The 15,671-nt window shown below is 35.6% G+C and overlaps 1 protein-coding gene across 7 annotated transcripts in view; it reads right to left on the reverse strand.

Moving 5' to 3' along the window:
* Positions 1–15,671, reverse strand: part of nej (CREB binding protein nejire) — a 255,701-nt gene that overhangs the window by 67,699 nt on the left and 172,331 nt on the right. For all 7 annotated transcript variants that reach the window (XM_081751731.1, XM_081751729.1, XM_081751730.1 and 4 more), the window contains exons 8-10: positions 11,586–11,640; positions 10,644–10,844; positions 4,297–5,057 (exon numbers count right to left, since the gene is read on the reverse strand). In XM_081751731.1, the coding sequence (XP_081607857.1) occupies positions 4,297–5,057; positions 10,644–10,844; positions 11,586–11,640 (1,017 nt within the window). The remainder of the gene's footprint in view (positions 1–4,296; positions 5,058–10,643; positions 10,845–11,585; positions 11,641–15,671) is intronic.

A 15,671-nucleotide genomic window follows, 5' to 3' on the forward strand; every position in this document is an offset into this window, starting at 1 on the left:
ATTTATCTCAAGCAACAAATCTGTAGCCATATTGAAAACAAGACGGCAAAGAAAACAGGTAAAATCATACGCTACATTGTCTGAAGTGATCTGAAAGAATTAAGACATTAAGCAAGATAACGTACGAGGCTGTAATGTGAAATATTTTGCACGAAGTTTGGACAATTTCTTTCGTGTGTTTTTGATTATTTTACTATGACCTGAAGTTAGTCAAAAGATATACTGCTTAAAATACACAGTCTGATGCAGTTAGTTCGTACCAGTTCCGTAACTCGGCTCATACTGCACACATAAATACTGAAACAAGAAAATGGTATGAATCACATGTCCAATTTAAAGGTAGTATTTTAAATTGCCAAATTTGCCCGTCTTTTTCAAACAAATATGCTTCAGTTTTAGAAAGTATGTACGAAGTGGTCTTATATATTTTTTTTTTTTCTTTTAAATCTCTGGCGTGTTTTTGCCTACAGAATTATATGGAAAATTAGTCAGTCACACAAAACTGTTCTCTTAATATTTTCATTTATTTCTTCAGTTCTTTCGATATTTAAAAAAAAAGTTTGAAATAAACTATCTAAATTAAGAACTATTATGTCGCATTTTTAAAAAATTCGACTTCCAGTCCGTTACGAAAACTGAAAATTTCACCGTCTATAGAAGTAGCATTTCTCCAGTTTGTTTCAAGTGAGTACCACTTTTAGAATTTTTTTTATGGATCACACTAATCTTGTCCCTTCGAAAGAAAATTTATCACTTTTTAAAATGTTTTGAATATTTGCTAATATATTTATTTTTCTAAAATAGTATTAAAATCCCCTTAATTTTATACTGATATTAAGCCCTTGCATTGAAATGACGATTCTAGCTCGTCATGGCCTCCTGGTGTCAAATCGCACAATGACGAGCTACACTCGTCATAAAATTTAAACTACTGTAGCATCACGTACGGTTATTATATTGATGTTTTGAAAGTTATATAATGATAAACCATCTATAATACACTTTTATAATTTATACTTCAATTATCAGAGTTCAGAAAATAAATCGTAGTGGAAGGGGTTAACAGAAAAATGCAAATTAGGTTATCTTTTTAAATAATTGAAGGCATTCAAGAATATTTTCGTAATACACTACTGTTCTAAAGTATTGCACGCTTAGGGATAAATTGAATTTTTCAAGTGTGTTGCCATTTTTAAAGACATAAATCATTATTTTGTGTATGTTTCGTTTAAAAACTATAAAAACTATAGTCTACAAGTAATACTGAAACCAGATAAATATTAAATTTGTAATATAATGGAATTTTAGTATTTTATTCAAATGGAATTTCATAACAATATTCATATATTGCGTACTACTCGATGACATTCGATTTGTTATGTTACATATTTGCAGAATAGATAGCTATTCAGATATTTCTTACAACTGTTATTTTCTTGCTATTCAATTTCTCGTATATAAATGATAATTTTGATACATTTTTGTTTCCATTACAAACACTTAGTACTTTATTACACCACCATTTGCTTCAATGACAGCCTCCAGTCTTTGTTACATTGAGTCTGTCAACTCTCTCACAATATTATTGTTGATTTCATGATTCTATACGTTCACAATCACTTCCGTAAGTTCGCGTTTGGTGCCAGGTCTTTTCATTTGGATCCTTTTCCCCATCAAACGACACAAATTTTCAATCGGATTAAGATCTGGTGAATTGCTCAGCCATGATAACTCTATACCCAATTAAGACATGACACACTGAACCTGTAAACCAAAAGACGGTTCACAATATTGCTCAATACTAGCCTTGAAAACATATTAAACATATAGATAATGAAATTTCTCAAGAAAGACAATATGAACGTACTTTTTTTATGTGTGACATGGTGCTAAGTCCTACTGGGAAATCCATTGACCATCCTCGAAAGCATCGCGAGCCGTGTTCATGAGAGCGCGCCTGAGGAAAACTTCATATTGGTCAATATTCATTGTTCCCGAAACAAAATATAGCCGCCCAATACCTTGGTAAGTCATTGCTCCCCACACCATAACCGAAGGAGCGTGTTTCACTGTACGTTGAAGGCACTCAGGTTCCATCCTTTCATGCGGTTCGTATCTGATGGGCTGCGGTCTGTCACTCATTAGAGGAAATAGACTTTTTTCAGAGAATATAACCATTCTGAATTGCTCTTTTATCCATTTTTCATTGTTTTTAGTCCACGCCAACCTTTCTTCATCATTTCAGTTGTTAAAAACGGCTTCTTATTTGCAACTCGTGACTTGATACCCATTGCACAAAGTCTTTTTTGTGACAACTGGCGAACTCACTTTAACTTCCGTCGCTAGTTTCCATGCTTCCGCGAGCTCTGATGAGGTGGCTGTCCTGTTTCTGCTGCTCAAATGAAATATTGTTTACTCGGGGTGAAGAAATGGGTGGGCTACCAATCCTGGGCAAGTTTTCTATGCTACTGATGGTTTTCAGCTTCTTGAGATTGCAACTGACGGCTGATCTTGAAGAGTTCAATCTTTTTGCAATCTCAATATTGTTTAGGCCTTCCCTACTTAATACTTCCATACATTTCTTCTTCCTCGGTGTTAACTCTTGAGTCTTTACATTGCTAATACTTCATGAGCACAAAATATTAAAGTAAAATAATAACACTTTCCGAACACACTATCACCCGCAAGTTACTTTTAAACAAACTGATAGCTCAGCCACGAGTCTCGGATGACGCAATCTCCTGTCACGTGACACTGACAATTTAGCAGTGTAGTCAAATATGGTAAAAAAAAGAACATACCTGCAAATTGTTCCTTATATTTATTTGTAAGTTATGCATACTTTTTACTACGCAACAATTTGGTTATTGCGTAAAATATACAAAAATCCTCATTTTCATCCATGCGTGCAATACTTTAGAACAGTAGTGTACATCTGAATTGTTACAACAACAACCACCAAAAACTCTTTTCCTTGCAGGTCAACACCTACTTGTGACATTACTTGATTAAAATGAAAAATGAAATCTGAGTTTTATGTCCCACGGTTATGCCGGTTACGCTAAAGGAGACGGTGAGGATGAGTAATGAATGAAATGGTGGAATGAAGAACGTGGGAGGAAACGGGAGAACCCTGAGAAAACCCACGCACACGGTGTTTGTCCACCACGAAGTTCACTTGGTGGGGGCTAAGATCGAACCCGAAACTCCAAGCACCAGAGGTGAACGCTCTGCCACTGAGCCACCGCGGCCCCATTACTTGATTAAAAAGAAAGTTAATCTTCTGTTCCTCCTGGTAACAGTACGAGGTGGCTAACCTCTGTACTGGAGGCAAAATGGGTCCTTGACAGCACGCATGTGATTTGAATCAATTTTACTGCTAAGAAAAGTTGGTTTAGTTTGTAGTTGTACTTTATTAGAATTTGTATAGTCTTTACTTTATTACAGTGTATAATCTATACCAGTTTCAGACCCTCAATTATACTGGTACGCAACTCCCTAAGTTTTGTCTGTTTTTGGACTATCAATCTAAGAGGACCACAAGGGCTGATCTTGAGCACCACAATTTGAGAAATATTGTAATAGACGATGCATGGAAGGATTACAGTACTAAATGTTTTGGTAAAAATAGCATTTCTCATCTGCAGAAAGTGAAACGACTGACGTAAAATGTACGGAGCTGATTTTTCGATTATATTATCTAAGTCATTTTGAGGGCACAAGATGCATTTCAGAAAATGAAGAAAAAGTTTTATTTTCTTGCGTACATTCTGTATGTGGATCAATATATGTAATTATCTGTTTTAAAAAATCGACTTCCAGTCTAGAGAGATCACTGCCTATGGATTCTGAAAATTCAAACTACCATAATTAAATTTTGCATATGATTTTCATGTTACATTTTCAGATACTATGTGCAAAACAAGCTTAAGTAAAGTTCTGGTAAGAATTAATGGCCCTGCCCTATATACCCATATGTTTTAGAAAACAGATAAGTCTTCAATTCTAGTTCCTATAATATAACTTTCTTTAGTCTAAAGAGTATAAACGAGGAATTACACTGGACACACTACTGGGCTATTTGGAAACAATCGTAATCCTATTCTACTAAGTCAAAAGCTATAATTACTTTTGTTTTAGTTGAAATTCTATCACTTCAAGGCAAACGGCAAAGCAAACCAATTTATCAGTATAAATAAAAATCAATACAATATACAATCTGACAAGAATATATTTTAAAACATCACTTTCGAACGGAAGATGTTACTGAATCGTACATCTTATAAATGAACGTACCTGGTGAACATGTGTTGTCATTGCAGAGGATGCAGGAACCTTTCCAAGACTACTATTGGTAAAGCTTTGATCTGCTGATGATGTGATGCCAAGTAACTGTTGCTGCTGCTGCTGTTGCTGTTGTTGCTGCTGCTGCTGTTGTAACTGTTGTTGTTGTTGTTGTTGTTGTTGCTGTTGCTGCTGTTGTAAACTAACATTTTGCTGAGCCTGTAAAAGTCCTGTTTGTAACGCTGCTTGCTGAGATAAGCTCATTGCGGAACTAGTCACAACACCAGGACCAGCAACAGATGACTGAGGAGTTGCAGAAACTGGGAGAGCATCAGGAACTCGCGAAAACTGTTGCTGACTTTGACTCAAACTATACGGAGGAGCAGCATTTGCACCTGGCAATCGGGCTTGAGTTCTTAGCAAGTCCGGGAACTGAGCCTGGCCTTGTTGCGGTGGCAGAGACGGATGCTGTGTTTGCCCTAGACCCGATACTGAAACCGGACTTACATTAGAACCAGTTACTGATACCGTGCCAAATTGACTAGTACTCAAGCTGCCCGGAATTCCAGCACTACCGGTTGCTGTAGTCACTGTGGGGTGGGTTGATGTCATACCCATGCTACTATAAGGAGCCAAACCCATGGTGGAAGTTTGTGTAAGTGCCTGGCTGACTGTAACAGACTGATTGGGAACTAACTGTGATGGAGGAAACTGCACTCTAGGTTGAGAAGTTATTCCACTCAAACCAGGTTGCCCAGCTACGTGTCCCATGCCTGCAAGAGAATTTCACAAATTACAAAACTACATTGTTTTAAAGTTGATTCGTTAATACCTTGTCAACTGCAATGATTAATTAATATTAAAAAAACTTATTAAATAAATCCGCTTAATCATACAGGATTGATAAGAGTTAAAGAACGAACCAAATACTTCGAATGTAAGAAATTAATGTTCTACAGAACTAGGCGAGTCCGTAGTAAGATATCTAACATATAGTCTTCTGCGAGGTGGTGGTTCTGTATTAGGATGTAGATACTTCAGCATTTTGATGAAAAAAAACTAGCAGTTTAACTACATATACATAGTACAGGAGTAATGTTCAAATTTTAAATTAACTAAAATTTTATTTTATATAATATTTTAGAATACAACAAAATATTGCACTGAAATTCAAAGAATGAGAAAGTAAGACTAGGGTGAGAATTAGAACTGGATCTTGGCACACTGTACCGTACGCTAACTACTACGCTACTCAATTTGTCCCTTGCCCAGCAATTCATTTCTACTCTAGAGGTCGATGATCAGCTATTCACCTCAAGGATGAAAATGTGTAGTGAGTCCGTCGAGAAACAAAATAACGTAGTGGATAGAAACCAGACGATAAACTGAAGATCCGACTTCCATTCTCGGCCCAGCTGCATTTTTGCCCTCTGAGTTGATCAATTCTTGTCTTTCCAGAAGAACTCTTGTACTTTCTCTTCTTTCTGAAGAATCGTACACGCATGAAGTGAGGACGTAGTAATCTGAAGATTCGACAAAGGTTTCCTGCTACTTTATATTTATATATATATATATATATATATATATATATATATGTACACTATAGATAGGTAGATAGAAGCATACATTCGCTCCAACTGTTAGGAGTACAAGTTTGCTTGATGGTCCGGAACGAACACGTGGTGAATTATTTCCTCATAATTTCACCAACTGTATTCAAAACGTTTGTGGTCGACGACAGGTTCTGGCACCTGGCCGTTGTTTGACTATTGCTAATGAACATACGAATTTTTGAAAAATGTCCTCTGCGTCGCATGTTATTATTTTCTGGGAAATCAGATCATTCGGTTTTCATGAATTTCTTACACATATAGGCTCAATTGCCTTTGTGTTTGAGTTGGGTTCAATTCTTTGGATGCTTTTGATGAGGTCGTGAGGATTATGAGACATACAAGATTGTGAGATATTAACTTCACTTGATAACCTCCGAGTGTTAGTCGTCCAATTTATCTTGATGGTCTAGTGCACGACATACGACATAGAAATCCACGGTTTTCAGTATATCTGACCTTGGTTGATGAATAAGATTTTTTGATCTCCGAGTAAAATTTCATGAACTATCGGTTGCTGTACTGTCATGAACTGTCCCTTTACCTTTACACACAACTGTTTTGGGTTGATTTCGCAGCGTTATGACTCATTTCGAACTAGTAAAGCAGACTTTCCCTAATTAGACTTTGTTACACTTTCTTCTCTGCTGTTACCAAGTCATACATACCCACTATCTATACCAGTGCACCTCCGATGATCAACTGCTTCGGCCACTCCGCAAAAATGCACATCAATGTTGCGAAACGTACGACTCAGCCTTGCATTATGAATCTGTTTTTGTATTTTTCTAGTCACTGCTTGTTTCATATTCATTCATATTCATAGGAGGAAATTTACTGAAAATCTTTCAATATTCTTTCTACAGTAAGTAATTTATAAAATTCATCAGTTTCTTCTTTATTAGCACTGTAATAAAATATTACTTTGAACATCCAACTCCCATTTTAAAAGCAAATTAATCTTACCGTGAAACTGGAAAAATTTCTATACTGTGAATTCTACGGTTTATTTGTTATAATTACTTGGCTCTCTCTATTAACTAATGCACAAACAAATCTATTATATAACAAGAATTTTAGGTCGTCACCAAGTCGCCTCCTACTGTATCCCGACTTTTTTTTTTTTTTTTTTTTTGCGAGGATAACTTTGAATTATCACACCATGAAAATTGCTGCTTCAACAATAGAAGGAACTATGTAAGAAATAATGTTTATTGCTGCATACAAGGTAACATTTCTATTATATGAAAATAAACTGTGTTTCTAATGTATTGTTAGTTAAACCCTATATTTAACGAGAAACAATAACGAAAATTATTCCTCATCGAAAGCGTAATGTTATTTGAATGGTTGGTCTAACTGGGCGAAAGGGTGTCCGTAAAATCGGAAGTCCGTTAAATCGCGATATTTAAAATAGAAAATTACACTGCAAACTGTGCTGAATAATGTAAATATTTAATGTACATTATCACATTAACAAAGAACTCTTTACAACAGCATATTAGAAGGGTGAAAGAAACCTGAAGCTTCAGCTGCTTTCCAGCTGAACGTAGTTTATAATTAATTAAAAGATTTACATTGCCTGAGGGGACTTGTTCACAACAGACGAACACTTCCGGATCTGAAAATTTCTTCACGTATGCAATTCTGTCTATACGGCAATAAATATTCAGATGCAATCATGTGTGCCAGAAAACAACAACATCGCTACAAAATACAACACAACGAACTGTGCGTGCGCATGAATTATTCCGGTGGTGCCTCAGTTCCGACTCGAGCAAGCAGTGGTAATGGCAGTTTTGTGTACGATCACTGCCATATTATAGTCGTGTCCGTCGCAGTCTTTTAAGACTCTGGTCGAAGATTTTCCCCTCATCAGTTTCTTTCTCGCAACTATTTGCTACGTTAGTCAAATTCTGTCAGTTGAATTTATCCGCTACTTTGAGGTCCCTTAAATTAAGAGTTTACTGAAATTATGAACCAGACTGTACAAATTATTTAAATATGATTATACTCGTATTTAAAAATGTAACTATAGTATTCATCTATTTGTATTCCTTAATGCAGAATATACTTGCCAATATTTCGATTACACACACAAGTAAACTTAACGAGAAAATGAGGCTAAATACATGTATATTGAGAACTTCACATGCTGTTGTTTTAATATCAGTTAACATTCAGATTTATATACAAAGTCGTGTATTCCAGCGTGAAAATTTTCCGTTTCTATTTTAAGAAGAATCCAAACAATTGGCTCCTAAATTGATGACGTGTGTAGAGTGTACTCCCACAAACTTTACCCATTAAAGTCGTTACAAGGTAAGTCATAATCTTGAAATATTTAAACAAATCAAACAAAGTAGCGTAAGCCTTGGCGCGTCTATATGCCATGATCTAGTTACTAAAAGATAACTAAAGAACGAACTAAAAGATAAAATGGGTCCAAGAAGTAGTCTGGCAAGCGGACTATTTAACAGAGAGGCCCCCGCTCCGTCAGTACTTTCAGTCAGTTTTTAGTAGAAGCGTGACGGTGAGTGCTCAACGAAGTTTGACGCTTTTTAAGTTTAAACATGCGAGAGAAAAGGTGCAGTGAACCACAGCACAGTGTCACATACCCGCCAGGGAGAACGAAGAAAAAAAGTCATTAAGTATTTAAAACATTTTTTTAAAGATAGTTTATGACTAAAGACTACATGGCAATAAACGGCGATAACCTGATAATAAACAAAAAACGGAATGGAACCTAATTTAACCTGACCCCGCATGCTAACACCAAACCTTTACATAAATAACTACGTGTATTAAAGTGACTTTTAACTACTAGATAAAAACTAAATGGCAAGATAAACTTTGAAATAAAAACAGGTGTAAAAGCAGCGGGGATCAACACTTCAACTTACAATGGTCGAGCATACTAGCTTACAGGGCGGATAATTTTTGAAGGATGGGGCTGGAGGTGGTGTATATTTTTTTTTCTTGGCCTATTTTTGAGCTGTGGATAGGGTGGTGAAAATTGGTATCCCGTGAGGGGATAATGTTTGTTACCACAATACTATTTGTTAATTTTGTAAAAAGAACGAAAGCGGCAACCATTAAAAAATTATATTTTCTTTAAATTGAATTTATCATTCAATAGCCTGATATTTAAAGATCGAAACAACAGCAACTGTTTGGTTCCAGAAATTTCATGACGTATGATCTAGCTGCCTAAAAGTATATTGGAAAATTTTCCACTATATTTTCCGAAAATTTCTAAACCAACACAAAGCTATAAAATAGGTTGAATGTATGTATAGGAATATTAAATAACAGCAAATTATAATTTTCCAATAACTTTTTACAATTGGATACTTTTCCAGTACATTATTCTAGAAAATTTTCCGTTCTAAACAAATATTCACGACCAAGTGATCCGAAAGAGCGGCCTGTGGCAACAGAATGACGCTAAACTACATTCGGCTCGAAAAACGCAAAATTACAGGAAACTGAGGGGGCAGACCTGATGCCACCTGGCATACAGCCTTGACCTTGAACCTTCTTCCTTTGGACTTATTATCTGTTTGAGTAAATTGCACACTTTCCGAAATCACAATTCTTTACCAACCAGCATACCAGCAGAACGTGGAAAGAGCAATAACTTGTGTGTGTGTGTGTCTAACGACGAGATCCGGTGTCAAAATAGAATCGAAGGACTGCCAGGAAGGTGGCTGCACACAATCCAACACGAGGGGCTATTCTTTGAGTGTTAATCTGCTTCCACTGTACTGTAATAAATACAGGTATGTTGTGTACAAAAGTATTACAAGACTTTTGACTTACCTTGTGTTTCTATTTTTCAGGCCTATGCAGATTATTTTCTGCCACTAATCTTGATATAACTTTCCGCCTTCTTAAAATCACCAATCTGGATTCCATCTATGGTTCAATGATGCCAAATTTTGTTTACAAACTCGTTAGTAATCCGTAATTTTGTACTTACAAAATTTTTAGTCAAATTTTTGGGAGTAAGGACATTATGGTGTACTAAACTTACTAAGTAATATAACTAGTTACAAACATGTAGACAGAAATTTCGAAGAAAAAAAATATGAAGCAACAAAACTATGTTTATATCGTTCTTATGAACGGATATATTCTCTATCTGTTTATACTGTTCTTACGAATGTGTATATTCACTATCTGATTTTGTATAATAATAATTGTGGAAAACAAGAAATCTAGGAAAAGTAAAGAAATATGTAGAACTATATACTATTTAATTTCTGTTGATGAAATCTGTAATGGTGGTATCCATTCCCAGTCTAGGTTGTCTTTTGTAGTATTTAGTTTTCTCGTACTAATAAAACAGGTTTCGAAAACCATTCCTTTCTATTGCTGATGCCACTGCGCTTTTATGAATGAAATAACTTTTATTATGTCCTTTCCTATTTAAGGGGAACCAATTGTTCGGATTATACTTTACATAGAAGCAGGAAATTCTTCATGCGAAAAATACGTTAATTCATTTATAAATCTTGAACATCCACGGATACTAAAACAATAAGCATGTGAAGATCTCAACATGCAATATGCATTAAGTCTCATTAATTTTCTTCAAGTATCACTTGGGTATGCAACCGAAATATTGGAAAACTTATTCTCCATTAAGAAATACAAATAGTTAAGTACCATAGTTATATTGAAGCATGTATTCCATACGTTCTATCAGCCAGTATTTACAAATAGCTGAAAGAACGGACAATTTACCTGGCGATTGACTACGTAATCCAGCAGCAACAGATGCTCCTTGTATTCCAGGTCTAAGAGGAACTGTAACTCCTGGTCTTATTTGGGCCTGTTGTTGTTGCTGTTGTTGCTGTTGCTGCTGTTGTTGTTGCTGTTGCTGCTGTTGTTGCTGCTGCTGTACTTGTTGTTGCTGTAGCTCTTTGCGTTTTTGTCTTTTCTCCTCTGTAAAAATTTCGGAACAAAATTATCTTAAATCCTGCTTAATGTTCATAATGTCGACATTACGCGGAATTTATTGACAAATACGAACTTATTTATTTTTGACGTTCACCTTACCGATTTCTCGGACACCTAAAAATCAGAATATAAATAATGTCTTTCTCATAAGATTACTATACAATAATTTGCTCAAAGTAAGGCTTTCTAAAACCACTTTAATTACATATTTTCTTTCTTTATATTTATTACAAAAAACTAATCCTTCATCATTTAAATTCAATTTCAATAAAATGTAAGAACACTACAAACAACTATGGTCGTTTCTGATATCCTTGTTCGATTTAATTAAAAACTTTCGTCAATAAAAATTTAATTTGGCATCTCACATAGATCTTCAAATACACTGACTTCAATGGTAAGTAGAGAAAAATATGAACCCTTTGCACTATATTTCTATACTACAAAAAATTTTTTTTAAAAAAACTCAACTATTATTGTTTCTTGTCTGAAATTTGAATGATAAAAATGTTCCTGGTCGAACAAGTCGACGCACAGTTCTCAGATGTGGTGGAAAGAAAGGAGCTACGAGGAGTATTAAAACAAGCCAGCCGAAATAAGAGATCTGCATACAAAGATGGAAAACTGAAGTGGCGCAAAGGCTTACAGTTGACACTTAAGCGCAAAGGGTTAAAGATACTTCTATAATATTACACTGTACAAACATTTAAAGGTATCTATCCTTACCTAATTCCTTTTGGATTTTGTAAATTTTCTCGGCCAGTAGGTGGTAATATTCAGACTGCAAAAGAGCAATAAGAACAAATCAGAAAAGTGAATATACACTTTTAACATCTAAGTGTAAAAATTACTAACCAGATAATCACCGTAATTCAAACTAATAAACTTTTCCTTTCTTACACCACTACGAGGAATGATGAATTGGAACTTCTTAATGGAATATAGCACGACTATGAGTACAGTAACTGAGAAAATATTTTCCTAATACGCTTAATCATGATTACTTAATTCCCAATACCAATCGACTGTGTTTTTCCTCTTTCCAAAAATAACAACTAATCATGATAGCTAGCAAAAAAATACCTCCAAAACCTATCACTAAGCGCTGACCCAGTTTTTCTGAGTGCGGAAGTGTTCCGACAGATGAAGAAGGTGTATGGTGAAGAATGAATGACTGGGCTACTATCGTCGATAGTTCCCAAATGTTTCGTGAAGAACGTCAGGAGAAAACAAAAGTTCTGTCCAGGATAGCCCACTAGGTGTCACAAGATGTGCGTCCTGTGGGTTCGATAGGCTAAAACTGCAAGACACGGAATGACTAGTTAAACTCTGGACTCATTTCCAGCTGATGACCTGGGGCCTATTTCTCAAAACTATTGGTCTAATGTTTCACAAGTTACAAGCTGCGACTTTGAATTTCACAAGGTCTTTTAAGTTCTGTTTCTCAAAAGTTTCGGAAGAACTTATGAAAAGTGAAAATGCTTTCCTGTTCATATGCTCAAATCTACAAGTTAGCTGACAAATACGTAGAAAACCAAAAACTATATGAAATGCTGCCAGTTTGGCTATTTTCTGGTGCTATTTAACTCATTCTAAAACAACGGCAACCGAATTAAAATTAAATATTTTGAATGTGATAACAGAATCAAAACGTATTTAGTGTGGTGCATTCTGTAGTAATTTGATACAGTAAGATAAATAAATGAATGGACAAAAAAAAAAAAAAAAAAGCAGGCGTGCCAGTCTCATGAACTTGTTGGAGCGCACAAAAATTACTCATGTGTTTGGAACATACATTAGCAGGCTTTCCAATGCTAATATATATATATATATATATATATGCGCGTCCAACCTTTAAATGCAATAAACATATCCTTGTTTGTAAGTATATGTGTAGGATATATATATATAGGATATCACGACGGAAAAAATATAGGTTTCGTGAAGCTGTGAAAAAGGAACATTTCAATTATCCAATAGGTAGAAATAAAAAATAAATCTTGTCTGAGCATCTTTCATCAGTCTAGTAGCTACTTCCATTTCCTTCTGTACTGTTTCATCCATTTCATTTAATTTCTTCAGAGACGATTCACTCTTTGAAACTTGCTTTAATATAGCTTCTTGCTTCGCATTTCTTAAAGCACTTTCTTCTCTAGAAATCTTTGCCACTGCGGTCTCTTTGGATCTGCACTCTTCTAAGTAATTTTTATACTTTCTCCAGGCGTTCTGCATAGCATCTATTAATTGCTTTGTAACAGATAGGTTTTCAACTTTTCCTCCATTCTAATACTATCCTTTACAGTCCTCAGTCTTCATACTCTGGTGTGCAAGATGGGATCGATTACTTCCTAAAATATGTTTGTTCTCTGAGAAACCACGTTCCACATCATTACCATGAAATACTGACAGGCAAGCTTTGACCATTTCAGACATCACTGGATATTTAATTGTTCCATATGAATTTCTTATATCACATATTCTTGCCCAGTATTGACCCACGAGCGAGTATCTGACATCACAACACTCAGTTTTCTTCATAAACCAAGAATCTTCGATAAGTGGCTCCACAGAATAAGTGGTTTCCACTCGTCCATGAAAACACTGATGTTCTTACAATCTGTAAATGCATTCTCATTTCTTTTGCTAAATTCCGTGCAAGGGATAAACAAGTAATCTCCTTTCTAAATAGTGGATGTGGACACTGCAGATACTTCAACAATGGTTTCGATATTGGTAATTTCTTAAGCAGTTTTGAAACCACACAAATGTAGAATCACTTCCCATCCTCCCTGAATTCCCTCTTTTGTAGCTGAGTTTGCGCTTTCACTCCAATTTCAGGTTGTCGCAGATGGTATTCGCAGTTCTTGAAATCAATTGCACATAAATAGGTAACCTGCTACTCCCCGAACGCATCTGGCTTCACAAGCATCAATAGCAGCATTCTGACTAGCTTTGAAAACTGAGTAGAGTAAATTAATTAGCGGGTGTTTGCGTTGAAAGAAACACAGAAAATTTGCGTTGAAAGAAACACAGAAAATTATCAAAAATAACCATGTACATATGATGAAGTGAAATTTGGCTTCACATAATTTCTCTTTCAGAAATTGTTTAATCCTTCTGTAGCGATTATTTTCATGACATGTTTTATCTTGTGCTTTCCATTCAACCACTCTACTGTGGAGATAAAAGGCCCTCCAACTACCCACACCTTATTTCATTGTGATATTTTCACACTACCCACACCTTATTTCATTGTGATATTTTCACAAGTGGGAGTAGCAATGTCACAGAAATATAGGAAGTTTCGTTAAAATACAGGAAATATAGGAGTTTATAGGAAGAGACGTAAATATATAGGAAAAATAGGAAATATAGGAGCATTGGAAAGCCTGCATTAGTCTTACGTAAGTAAACCTATATTAATACGATTAATCCTATTACCTGACATGCTATACACTGTTGGAACAGTTACAGTATACTGTCAGTAACAGTATAAAATTTAAACTCACATGTTGCCTTACGCTTTTTAAATTCTCGGATCCCTTTTCTTCAAAAATTTAAAAACTTACGGGTCGAATGGTGAAGTATAGACCACCGTATTCCAGTCATTCAAAAACAATCATCAACATTTTTAATGGAGGAAATTCCGCGCCTCGCGACGCAAACAATGCTCCGGAAGATTTTTTCTATGAAACAGAATCCATTAAATTAGTCAATCAAGATTGCCGTATGTACTGTAAAAACTTCATGTAATTACGATTAGCTTTCCAAAATATGCCATCAAGTAAGTTTCATTTAAACACTCATCACTTCCTCTTAAATCATTAATTCGGTAAATAATACTAATTATGTTGTTATATCATTATACTTCGTGAAGAAAGTTGTAGGGATATTCCGTTTCCAGAGTTCCCATTTATTTGGCGAGCACGAATTTCCTGACTACCAAGGTTAGGGAAGTCTGACGGAGGGGGGACAAACCATTTGATTCATTGAGAATTGATTGTATAGAGAGAGTGTTATGTCGCAGAAACAAGTGTGTGTGGTGGAACGTACTTACAAGTGGTAGAAGGATCATAACAGATGATGACACAAGCGGCAGACTAGCAATGTCCTTCACCAACGTGAAAATGTGTGACGTCGATGCGATGATTAGTGAAGACAGAAGAGTGAGGTTGCATAACGCTGCAAATCTCATATGGTTCAGTGAAGAATATCGTTCATGACAATCTTGACTTCGATACACTGGAAGAGGCACAACCAGAGCAACATTTTTTTGCAAAGGGCATGCACGATTGGCATCACGTTAGAATGCGTGTTTGGACCGCAACAGTTCCTATGTTGAATGCTAGTGTGATACCATGTGAGAAACATGAAACAGTCTCAGATCTTTCTCTCTGCACGTTTTTCAATAAATCGAAAATTCACCTTGCTACAATTATCAAGTATTCTGAAAAATAAAAGGGGGGGGGGGGGGGAGAAGAGACAAAGAAAGAAAAGAAACTGCCTCTGAACAGAAGTGAACTAAGGACTAAGTTTAAATCAAGGCAATTAAAAGTTTGATTTCACTTTTCACTCTGGATGGGTATGAATATTCTATTTTGAATCGTTTTTCCGTCGTTTGTCAAATATATATCTATGCAGTGGCGTATTTAAGGGGGAGGGCTTCCGGGCTTAAGCCCCTCCCCCCGAAATTTTACTTACTATTTTAAAGCAAATGATATATGTTGCAGAGTTTTAACATTTCCAGGAATGAAGTTAACAAAGCCACCCCCGAAACAAAATCGTAAATTCGCCACTGTAAGTAAGTTTTTT

Source organism: Thermobia domestica, chromosome 3 (assembly GCF_964235325.1).
Source record: "Thermobia domestica chromosome 3, izTheDome1.hap1.1, whole genome shotgun sequence".
Lineage (NCBI taxonomy): Eukaryota > Metazoa > Arthropoda > Insecta > Zygentoma > Lepismatidae > Thermobia > Thermobia domestica.